At 38.3% G+C, this 12,250-nt stretch overlaps 1 protein-coding gene across 1 annotated transcript in view; it reads left to right on the top strand.

The window, feature by feature from the left end:
* The window catches only part of sfswap (splicing factor SWAP), a 130,824-nt gene that overhangs the window by 19,373 nt on the left and 99,201 nt on the right, over positions 1 to 12,250 (top strand). The window contains exons 3-5 of the mRNA XM_062031151.1: positions 558 to 681; positions 2,368 to 2,375; positions 4,855 to 4,931. Coding sequence (XP_061887135.1) covers positions 558 to 681; positions 2,368 to 2,375; positions 4,855 to 4,931 — 209 coding nt within the window. The remainder of the gene's footprint in view (positions 1 to 557; positions 682 to 2,367; positions 2,376 to 4,854; positions 4,932 to 12,250) is intronic.

The following is a 12,250-nucleotide window of genomic DNA, read 5'->3' as shown; positions in this document are numbered from 1 at the left end:
AGTCGATAAAATAAAACATAATAGGAGGTGTAATGCCACCAAGTCAGATATTGCTGCTTTTTTCAGGCTTCTGATTGAACAAAATGTGCAAGACAGCAAGTGTATGTGTTTGTGTATAGACAGAGACAGTTTGAAAACTACACTTGTGTGGATGGAGATGGTTTTAACCCCAAATATGTGTTTTTGAAACGCTCCGTGTTCGTGTGAACATGGCCTTAAAGACAGCATAAGTTAATTCCAAATGCTTAATAATAAATAGGTTAATGTTTTCCAAAACTATAATTTTTAATTGTTTGACAAATCTAACTTTGTCAAGCCTTTTTTAAAATTCCACATGACAAAATGACAAAACTATGTTTGATTCGTGCTGATGTAGTATCGGATCAATATTGGTATTGGCCAATATCAAAAGCTCCAATATTGGCATCGTATCGGATGTGAAAAAGTTGTATCGGACACCACTAGCAGCATTTCATTCTATTCGCGCCAAACTTTTGAGTTTTGTAGGTTTCAATGTTAATCTTTGTATAAAATATTCCAACATGTTTTTTCCACAGAAGAGGAATACAAGCGTCTGAGTGAGGCCCTGGCAGATGAAGGCACTTATAACGCAGTGGCCTTCAAGTACAGCGCGGACTACTACGACCCCTCCAAGCCGACAGAGGAGGAGGATGCTAAAAGGTCAAAGGTGAAAAAAAAACTTGTACACACTTAGGGTTGGGCGATATAGCTGAAAACTGTATCACAATGTAAGTGTTTTATATCAGTCGATATTGTTAATTATTAATATTTTTTTATGACATATCCAAATTAAGGAATAGAATAAATATATATTATATCTAAACATTTTAATTTAAAATATAACCTTCCTTTGATTATAATCCCCTCAGCTATCAAGGCAGAAAAGAAAGGACATATCAACACCATGGAAAACACTTTAATAACCAATATAAACTATATTCTAAAATCACATTAAACACGAAACAATAACCTTTTAAAATTAAGGTGCAAAAATAAGGAATATGCAAGAAATAAGAAATGCTTATTAAAGTGTAACAAAATTGTGCGAAGTGTGGAAATGTAAACAAGTTTAGTGCCAGGATGATACGGCTCAGCAGTGAGCTCTGAGTGATCCCGGCTAAGGTGGTGTAGGTCTTTGGTTTGACTACAGTTTGATTGAAAGAATCCAAAAAACTGCCCTATTGTCGAGGCCGTGCTGTACGGTGCGACAAATGCGCCTAAAAATAGACCGTGCAACTTAAAAAAAACAAACTGTCACAATGTGTGAAAAGGGATTTCAACCCTTTTATCGCATTTTGCTCCTAAAATAAATCCATCCAAATTTGATCAAACTAGAGTAAAATTTTCGCTCATCTGTATAGCATGTTTGAAATCAATTTAAACTATAACCAAATGATTGATCACTTGCGCTGAGAGCTGTGTGTATCCCCCACCCGCTCCTTGCACAGAGGGGAGCAGGGCTGCTCCTCCTAGCTCACACACTCGCTCCCACACAGATGAAACTAGATCTTAGTTGAAGGAACTGGTCAATAAAAGACAACATTATTTTAACCACCACTTGACACAAACTGCATTGTGCGCTAGTAACTACTACAGTCGGAGGGAATATTGAACAACAAATCAATGATGGAAGTGACAAACTTGCCATTCAAATAATACCGTGTTGGCTGACAAGAACATACAGTCATGGAAGCACATTTAATCTATTAAACAGAGGTATCACAAACCAGTGAAAGATTCAAAAGAGCTGCCGTCAGAGCCGACAAACTGCTGTTGCTAGTTTGCTAAGCTAACAAAACAGCTTAAACTCAGCCTACTGAGTGGACTCGCTGACGTCACATGTCACTAGGCAACATGCACCCCCTTTTAAAAGGCACACGCACACCCTCAATTTTATTTTAACTGCATTATGCCAGATATTTGAAGTTTGTTTTTTAAATGAGACATTAATTAATTTCCCTAGTAATTATTTACATTTATTAAAGAGTAATTCCGTTACATTTTTGGCAAAGTAAAGAATAACTATAATTAATGACTTTGTAAAACAGGGGTGGGCAATTAATTTTTACCGGGCTGCATTAGCAACCCGAGCACCGACAATATTTCAATTAAATTTTGCTCAAATAATTTTTTGTATACCGTAAGATAAACAATAATAATAATATTTTCATTTCACCTAACTTATCTTTATACAAAGCAGATGGCTTTTGATGGTTTTATTTTAACACTTTCTTACACAACACTTCCTGATGTATAATACAATGCAAAAATTTCAATTTCTGTCACGTTATCCTGCATCCTCTTTGTTGTGAACGTAGCACGCCTGTAAGGTGATTGGCGAAGAAGGAGGAAGCGTTGCTTTTGCGGAAATGAGGAGTGAGGATAGACGTGCGTGTGGAAAGAACAAGATAAGTTGAGCTGTGGTAGTATAGGTTGCTCAATAAAAGTTTAAAAAGAGCATCAGACTTGGTGTGCACTTCTTCTGGACGCTACAAATGGTGTCAAAAGTGGGATGAAATGCCTCCCAGTTTGCCTTGCCATCAAACCTGGGAGTCTGCATTGAGGGTGGAATTCCCCCATGCCAAGCAGCGTGCGCTGCACCTGTAGACGCTGCCTCTCTCCTTCCTCCCTCTCTCTCTCTCTTTGCGACGAGTTCCTCACGTCCGCGATTCACACAGACATCTGCAGTGCTGCCGGCACCTTAAGTTCCCACTCAAAGTCCTTTCCCTCCTGTTCCATCTTGACAAAGTCGCCAGGAAACATCGTGGCACGTACCTCCCGATGACGTAGCAGGCTGAGCACACAAGCAGCGCAGTGTGCGCACACAAGCTGCGGCAGTATGCACAAAGTTTTACTTCTGACACCAAATGTAGCGTCCAGAAGAAGTGCACACCAAGTCTGACGCTCTTTTTAAACTTTTATTGAGCAACCTATACTAACACAGCTCAACTTATCTCGTTCCTTCCACACGCACGTCTATCCTCACTCCTCATTTCCGCAACTCAAGAACACAACATCAACTTCAGCAGGTCGTTACACTATATTCTTTAAACACAGCAACATGTGCAGTCCATGTCTTGTTGAAAACACACCATTCGTCATCAACTTTTCTCTTTTTAGCGTCTCATGGTGGATAACCGGGCATCACTTGTCGCCGTGCACCTTCACTCACAGGTTACACCCAGACATACGCCCATAAATAACACTTTTCAAAATAAAAGCAGCACAGTTGTATTGCACGCACGACATAGATGTTTTTTTAAATTTATTTTGTAATTTGTGATTGCAGCTGTTCACATTCACTCACAATCGCGCACGATCATACGTCCACACGGAAGTAATACAATAACGCTTTTCAAAACAAAAGCAGCACCGTTGTATTGCACACTCGACATAGATACTTTTTAAAATGTATTTTGTAATTTATGATTGGCCTCACGCGGCCCGGACAGGGACGTACAAAGGGCCGGATGTGGCCCGCGGGCCGCAGAATACCCAGGTCTGTTGTAAAAGGTAATTTTCAGAACACCGTTTGTCACACAGCATCATGAAGCAGTTGGCAGGTTGGTGACCCAACATCTTTGTGTGTATGTCCTATAATAATGATTACCTATAAAAACACAATTGATAAAGGTAAATTATTTTCATGTTGCTGCTGATGTTTAAACATGTCTTAAACCAGGGCACTTTATTTCACATTTTGTTCTTTTGTGTTTTTGTTACCTGAATAATTGAGCATAGCTAAATGTTTTTTAAAGAAGATTGGAGATTGTATTTGACTTTTCCTATATTATTTTTCAAAACACCTCCTAAACTGGGATTATTTTATGCAAAACTTGTTGGTACCTGTTTTTGTGAATTTGGGATCCCCATCAGTCCCAAAAATTGAAAAACAAGGCATGGTGGAGATTTTTAGTTACGTCAACGAATATTTCCATTTATGAGTTAGTTTTTGGGCCAAACTATATTGGCATATAAGTTTTGATCCAAATTGACAAAAAATCTAGCTGTCAACACTGAATATTGCATTGTTGATTTGTAATGAATGGAATAGCCTACTTGATTTGATGTTCAGTTTATGAACTTACATTCATATTTTGTTGAAGTATTATTCAATAAATATATTTATAAAGGATTTTTGAATTGTTGCTATTTTTAGAATATTTTAAAAAAATCTCACATACCCCTTGGCATACCTTCAAGTACCCCCAGGGGTACGCGTACCCCCATTTGAGAACCACTGCTTTACATCATTAAAAAAATATGTCGAACATTTTTCATTGATATTGATTACATGTCTATTGTGATCAATATTATTTTATTACCCAGCCCTACTTGCTAATACTGCACATACTGTATGGTGTTTATTCTCAAGACACAAACACGACTCGTGAATTGAACAACAGATGCCACACGACTCCTGTATATTAGTGTTGCAGAGGTGAACGTATGGGCACACATTTCCACGTTTTCAAAATCACAACATAAATAAAATGCTTATCACTAGTAATTGTAGGATAATCTGTGAGGGCCACATGAGCCGGAGGATGTATTTCAGTGTAATAAATTATTGGTCGAAACATGGCATATGTTTGCTTGTGTTGCGCTTACTAATGTAATCCTAACCCATTTAGTCACCCATTTAATTTAGCCATTAGTCAAACCATTGACAAATTTGACACTTTGTCATTACCACCAGCCGCCAAAACAAACCTGTCCGCTTATAATCTGGATAACTGTTCTGTCTGATTTATTTTTTTGCTATACTAAATCTAAATTGTTTATATTCAGAATGCAGAATAATGAATCCACTTCTGTTGTCCACATGCATAGAAGAGCCTGAACCAGAAGAGAGTGAAGAACCATTTGTTGCTCCTGAAGGACTCGAAATCCCCCCCGATGTGGAACTGGTGAGTATTAACCATCCTATTAATGGGGATGGGCACAGAATATGGTACCAAATCTCGCCGGTGCCATGTTACTTTACTTGGGTTGTACATGGGGTCATGTCCAGTTGCAAACTCAGCCGGTTCTAACTCGGGATGTAGTGATTAACGGTATTAATGTAAACTAAAGTAAATTTCCTGAGTGTTAGTATTACCTTTTTAAATAAAGTTGATCGAAAAACCGTGATTGATAACTGCACTTTGATAAAGTCATGGAATGACTGATGCTAGCTTGCTATCTTTAATGCTAATATGAAAACAAGGGACATTAATGTCTTTCTCCATTAAGAAATTACATGCCTTAATCTAAATGTATATAAGCACATTGCTGTCTGAGCAACTAAGATATTCAATTGTATCCTCTGACCCTACAAGCTGTCCTGTCATGAAAAAGAATGATTGTTCGGAGAAATATGAGGCGGAGGTCCGTTGAAAAGAGTAGGACAAGTAAGTTTATCAAATCAAATTAAATAATAAGACTTTACACTATCGGTGAAGCATAAAAAAATAAAAAAACATGCAAAATAGTGGCTTTTATAACAGTAACAATAATAAAACAATATATCACAAATGGACAGAAGTCATCATAATCAGGTCATTTTTAAATGTTACAAGAAAAAATAAGATTTCACTATTAAAAACAATTATTATTTATTAATACACACAAAAGTACCAGAAATTGATACCGTTGAGTACTGGTATTGATTCCCCAGGTACCAGGAATTGGTACCGTATCGGTTCAAATGTGGAAGGTACCCATCCTTACTTATCAATATACTTGTTTTTCTTACTGTTTGAAATACAGAACATACAAACCAATTAAGTGAAAACACATTAAGATAAAGCCCACAACCTTGCCTGTTGAATAGTAATTTCAATCAGAACACTCAGTAATTACACTCATGGTTCACAGACCTTGAAGAAGAAACTGCTCACAAGCATAAGGAGTGATTGCCAGACTATATTCATTGACCTGAAGGTGCCTTCGGTAGCTTCTGAGATTGCACAACATCAAACTCTGCTGTCTGTCAAAACTTTAAGCCACATTAGATCAATGTTTCTCTAAGGGCCTACTTATACCTACTGCTTGGTGACATGAGAACATGTGTATATTTTCTTGATATCAGTCAATGTCGATGTCTATCACCATATAAATGAAATCACTATTTTGTTCAGTGAGATATGAAGACATCAAAAGGTTATTTTAGATTAAATATTTATTTTCTGTCAGTGGTTGAACATGGTAGATGTTCTGAAGAACATATAACTGTTTCAGATAAATAATGTTGGTGCATATTAAGACTTAGACTTTAATGACCCACAAGGGAAATTTTTATACACAGTAGCTCAGGTACAAATGATGGAAAAGGATAATTAAACACTCAGGAGGGCACAAAAAGAGGGTGAAAACAGTAAGTAAAAAATTGACCATTTACAAGAGATAATATACAACACATACATACGTATAATGTATAATATATACAATATATATAAAAGGTAAATACAACAGAAAATACACATTAATAACAAAAATAAACAAAGAAAGGTGTGCTAACTTGGAAGCGGCCTGATAATAGACAAATATCTATTGCTGCATGGCGAGGGATTATACAGCTGGATGGAGTGCAGAATGAAGGAGTTCTTGTATCGTTCACTGTGGGAGCGAAGCTGGAGGAGCCTGTTCGGATATGAGCTCCGCTGTCCCTCACTTGTTTGGTAGAGTGGATGGGCAGGGTTGTCCATGATGGAGAGCAGTTTGTCCAGTGTCCCCCTGTCCCTCACTGACACAAACGCCTCCAACTGCGTGCCAATAGTATATACTAGAAGTCTGACCAAGCAAACACTTTTTCAAAGAAAACACACACACACCAATTCTACAGGCATAAGTCTATTTTGGGGGCCTGTGTGAACTTTGACATTTGTGCCAGGGGAAACAAGGGCAAAAGTGGGTTATGGATAGTTAGAAAACAGTAGGACGGTCTGAATGCACACTTCTATTCAATGGAGAATCAAGACACGTTTGTCAGCCGCAGTTCAAGGAGTCGAACGGTCTTTGTGTGGCGCAATGACATCAGCTACCCACCAAAGGCTGCTAAGCTGTAGACCCCAAATTTGGACACAGCCAGGGTATGTGTATCTGTTGGGTGGTGTTGCTGCTGCAGGGGATTTCCCTGCCGTGTTGCTACAAATTAGTCTGCATGAAGTCTGCATGTTTCAAGACAAAGTTGTCTCCTTTCCACCAATTGTTACCAACTCACCAAGCCAACTAAAGAGGCCAGTCCTTCCCTTTATCAAAATGGTTATTATTATTATTATTATTATCATTATGATTATGATTAATATTAACAAAAATAATTTTTATAATAAGTTATTTTGCGAAATTATCGTTTTCTCGCCCACCCCTAGTTGTACTAGGTAGGGATCTAACAATTACAGTATGATAAACCGCCGTAAAATGTTTGACGGTTAGTATTACCGTTTCAAATTTTAATGATCAAAAAAACGTGATTGATTACCACCCTTTGAAAAACTTATGATAGTATTGCTCATTTGCAGCACACATGCGCAAACATAACTTTCTGCCAGTCTCATGACCTTGTGTCGTAAAAAATATTAGCAAAAATGACAAGGTATGTGCAATTAAACTCTTTGGATAGCGTAAGTTATTTAAACAAAAAAATTGAGCATTCAATGTTGGCCAAAATGCAAGCTTATTTAGTTATGAAAGTAACCAGCAATGTCACCGGGAGCCAAAGCCAAGATGAAAAGAGCAGCTTTAAATTGGAAAACTGGACGGAATCTAAGGTTAAGTTATTTTTAAAGTGTACTTGTCGATAATTTGGGATTATCAGTTGATAATTTTGCTACCGTTGTTTTAAATAGTCCAACGCCGATGTTTTGTAAAAAATCGGGCAGCTCAGTAACTTGGGCAGTGACAATTTTCTACAAAAACAGCGAGCATGCTAATCGCTTGCTAGTTTAAATGCTAACATAAATACAACACACATTGTTTTTTACAATAAAACTTGGTCAAAAGATTTTGGTGTATGCGTATGAGTACTTTTTGAGCACATTTAACTATACCGGAGCTGTCTGTACGCTAAGCTTTTTCTCTAGTAGCACCAGTGCTACTAAATGAAAAAAAATAGTAGCACATCATTTTTTTTGTGGCAGATAACATTTTTTGTAGCAATATGAAATGTCTTAAATATCACAATTTCATTATTAACACACAAACAAGGTACACATGTGCCCTCATACATATAAACACAATGTCATCATAAATGGTAAATGGGTTATACTTGTATAGCGCTTTTCTACCTTTTTAAGGAACTCAAAGCGCTTTGACAATATTTCCACATTCACCCATTCACACACACTGATGGCGGGAGCTGCCATGCAATGCGTTAACCAGGACCCATCAGGAGCAAGGGTGAAGTGTCTAGCTCAAGGACACAACGGACGTGACTAGGATGGTAGAAGGTGGGGATTGAACCAGGAACCCTCAGGTTGCTGGCACAGCCACTCTCCCAACTGTGCCACGTGTGCTAGCACTGTCGCTAACATGAGTGCAGGGCTGGGCGATAGTTTGGCGAATAAACTAATCGCCAATCTTCTTAAAAAAACATTTAGCTATGCTCAATTCTTAAGCTAACAAAAACACAAAACATCAACATGTGAAATAAAGTACCCTGGTGTATGTTTATAGGTAAAGATTGATATAGGACATACACACAAAGATATTTGCCAGGATCACCAACCTGCCAACTGCTTCATGATGCTGTGTGACAAGCTATGTATAGAAAATTACTTTTAAAACATCGTTAATTATATTTACTCCTTTCTTGACCAAAAATTTAATTGGATTACTAACGGAATTACTCTTTAATAAATGTAATTAATTACTAGTAATTAATGTTACTTAAAAAAAAACAACTTCAAATATCTGTCATAATGCAGTTAAGATACGTTTAAGTGTGTGTGTACTTTTTTAAAGGTGGTGTCTGTTGCCTAGTGACGTCAGCTAGCCCACTCAGTAGTCTGTTTAAGCTGTTTTTGTTAGCTTAGGAGGCTAGCAGGAGCAGTTTGTCGCCTCTGACGGCAGCTCTTTTGAATCTTTCACTGGCTTGTGTTACCTCTGCTTAATAAATAGATTGAATGTGCTTCCATGACTGTATGTTCTTGTCAACAAACGCAGTATTATTTGAATGGCAAGTTTGTCACTTCCATCATTGATTTGTTGTTAAATATTCCCTCCAACCCTCGTAGTTACTTGCGCGCAGTGCAGTTTGTGTCAAGTGTTAGTGAAAAAAACTTGGTCTTTTACAGACCACTTTTTTCAACTAAGATCTCATTATCATCCATGATGGAGCGAGTGTGTGAGCTAGGAGGAGCAACCCCAATTCCATCTGTGCCTGCCACAGGTGGGGTTGGGGGGATACACACAGCTCTCAGCGCGAGTGATAAATCATTTGGTTATGGTTTAAATTTATTTTAAACATGCTATACAGTTGGGCGAAAATGTTACTCTAATTTGATCAAATTTGGATGGATTTCTTTTAGGAGCAACATTTGATAAGACCTAAAATGCCTTTTCGCACATGTGAGACAGTTTAAAACTTATTTATTTTTTAAAAAGTATTTTAGGTGCATTTGCGAGTAAATTTGTCGCACCGTACAGATATGATAATATTGATTACCGTGATAATTATGGTCACAATAACTTTTTTTTGACTTCGGTAAACTACCCGGCATACTTCTAAAGGGTGTTCATGCACACATAAAGCATGCATGCCATACAATTACTGTAATTTCCGGACTATAAGCCGCACCTGACTATAAGCCGCACCAGCTAAATTTAGGGGAAAATACAGATTGCTCCATATATAAGCCGCACCCGACTATAAGCCGCAGGATTTTGATGTGTAATTACCGTAGTATATAGGGGTTCCTGCTATCCCCGGAGGGGATTGTCGGGACAGAGATGACTGTTTGGGAACGCAAAGCGTCCCATTTATTAACAATAAATCTTTCAATCATTCAATAAAACTTTCACATCTTTGACATGGCGAACAGCATTCGTGCAGAGTACAAATAATACAACGGTGCAAAGTAATACAAAGTGCTCGCCTGTACGTTATCAAAATAACCAGCCTACCGGTATATGAAAAGTCACTCTTTAATCATTGTGTCATCGTCTTCCTCCTGTGTACTAAAACCACCGAAATCCTCTTCGTCGGTGTCGGAGAAGAACAGGCCGTAAATAAGCCGCACCCTCGTATAAGCCGCAGGGACCAGAACGAGGGGAAAAAGTAGCGTCTTATAGTCCGGAAATTACGGTACAGTGACACCTCAATTTACGAACGTCTCTATTTGCAACCTTTTCGGTTTACGAACCTTTACATTAAGCCAAATTTGCCTCTTTGTGCCAACCATGCGGATGCTTCATTCATTCATTCATTCATTTTACTTGCTGCTTGCAGCCATTGAGGGCTGCTTGTTTGTACTAATGCTAGCGGTAACTACATGAAGCCACTGTTCATATATCGCTCTGAAACTCCGGAAAGTGTTCAACAATGCCTAAAATATTCGCAGACACAAGGTAAAATGATTCTCCTTTTTTTGTTTTTTTTGTAGCAACATCTTGATTAACGTTTTGGAGCACACCAACAAGACCTGTCCGTGTGCGTGTTAACATTTAAGCATTTAATATCACAGAATAACATTATAAAATATCTCTGACAAAGCATTATCGTAATGCAAGATATTTTTATTTTGTTACTGACAAATGTCAAGGTTTCCCCTAAATTGCCAAATTACCTGTGGTGGTGGAGGTGTGGTTAGGGGTGTGGCCAATATGACATCATCGCATTATTTACTATTAAGCATTTATTCTTAAAAAAGGCAAACAATGTGAATATACAGTTAGGTCCATAAATATTTGGACATTGACACACATTTCAGTATTCCAGCTTGTACAACACCACAATGGATTTGAAATGAAACAATCAAGATGTGCTTTAAGTGCAGACTTTGAGCTTTAATTTGAGGGTATTTACATCCAAATCAGGTGAACGGTGTAGGAATTACAACACATTTTATATGTGCCTTCCACCTTTTAAGGGACCAAAAGTAATTGGACAACTGGCTACTCAGCTGTTCCATGGCCAAGTGTGTGTTGTTTCCTTGTTATTTCATTTACAAGGAGCAGATAAAAGGCTTAGAGTTAATTTCAAGTGTGGTATATTCATTTGGAATCTGGGGAGGTCATCTCTCAATATGAAGTCCAAAGAGCTGTCACTGTCAGTGAAGCAAGCCATCATTAGGCTGAAAAATCAAAACAAACCCATCAGAGAGATAGCAAAAACATTAGGTGTGGCCAAATCAACTGTTTGGTACATTCTTAAAAAGAGAGATTGCACTGGTGAACTCAGCAACAACAAAAGACCTGGAAGACCACGGAAAACAAGTGTGGTGGATGACAGACAAATATTTTCCCTTGTCAAGAAAAACCCCTTCACAACAGTTGGCCTAATAAAGAAAACTCTCCAGGAGGTAGGTGTATCTGTGTCCAAGTCAACAATTAAGAGAAGAATTCACCAGAGGAAATACAGAGGTTTCGTCACAAGGTGTAAACCATTGGTGAGCCTCAAAAACAGGGAGGCCAGATTAAAGTTTGCCAAGAAACATCTAAAAGAGCCTGTGCAGTTCTGGAACAACATCTTATGGACAGATGAGACAAAGATCAACTTTTATGGAAAGAGAAGAGTATGGAGAAGGGAAGGAACTGCTCAAGATCCAAAGCAGACCACCTCATCGGTCAAGCATGGTGTTGGTAGTGTAATGGCGTGGGCATGCATTGCTGCCAGTGGAACTGGATCTCTTATATTTATTGATGGTGTGACAGCTGACAAAAGCAGCAGAATAAATTCTGAAGTGTTTGGGCAATATTACCTGCTCATATTCAGCCAAATGCTTCAACAAAACTCATTGGACGGCGCTTCACAATGCAGATGGACAATGACCCCAAGCATACTGCGAAAGCAACCAAAGAGTTTTTTAAGGCAAAGAAGTGGAATGTTCTGCAAAGGCCAAGTCAATCACCTGACCTGAATCCGATTGAGCATGCATTTTACTTGCTGAAGACAAAACTGAAGGGAAAATGCCCAAAGAACAATTAGGAACTGAAGACAGCTGCAGCAGAGGCCTGGCAGTGCATCACCAGGGACGAAACCCAGCGTCTGGTAATGTTCAGGCTGTCATTGACTGCAAAGGATTTGCAA

Source organism: Entelurus aequoreus, linkage group LG21 (genome assembly GCF_033978785.1).
Source record: "Entelurus aequoreus isolate RoL-2023_Sb linkage group LG21, RoL_Eaeq_v1.1, whole genome shotgun sequence".
Lineage (NCBI taxonomy): Eukaryota > Metazoa > Chordata > Actinopteri > Syngnathiformes > Syngnathidae > Entelurus > Entelurus aequoreus.
This window is presented reverse-complemented; position numbering and strand designations above follow the sequence as displayed.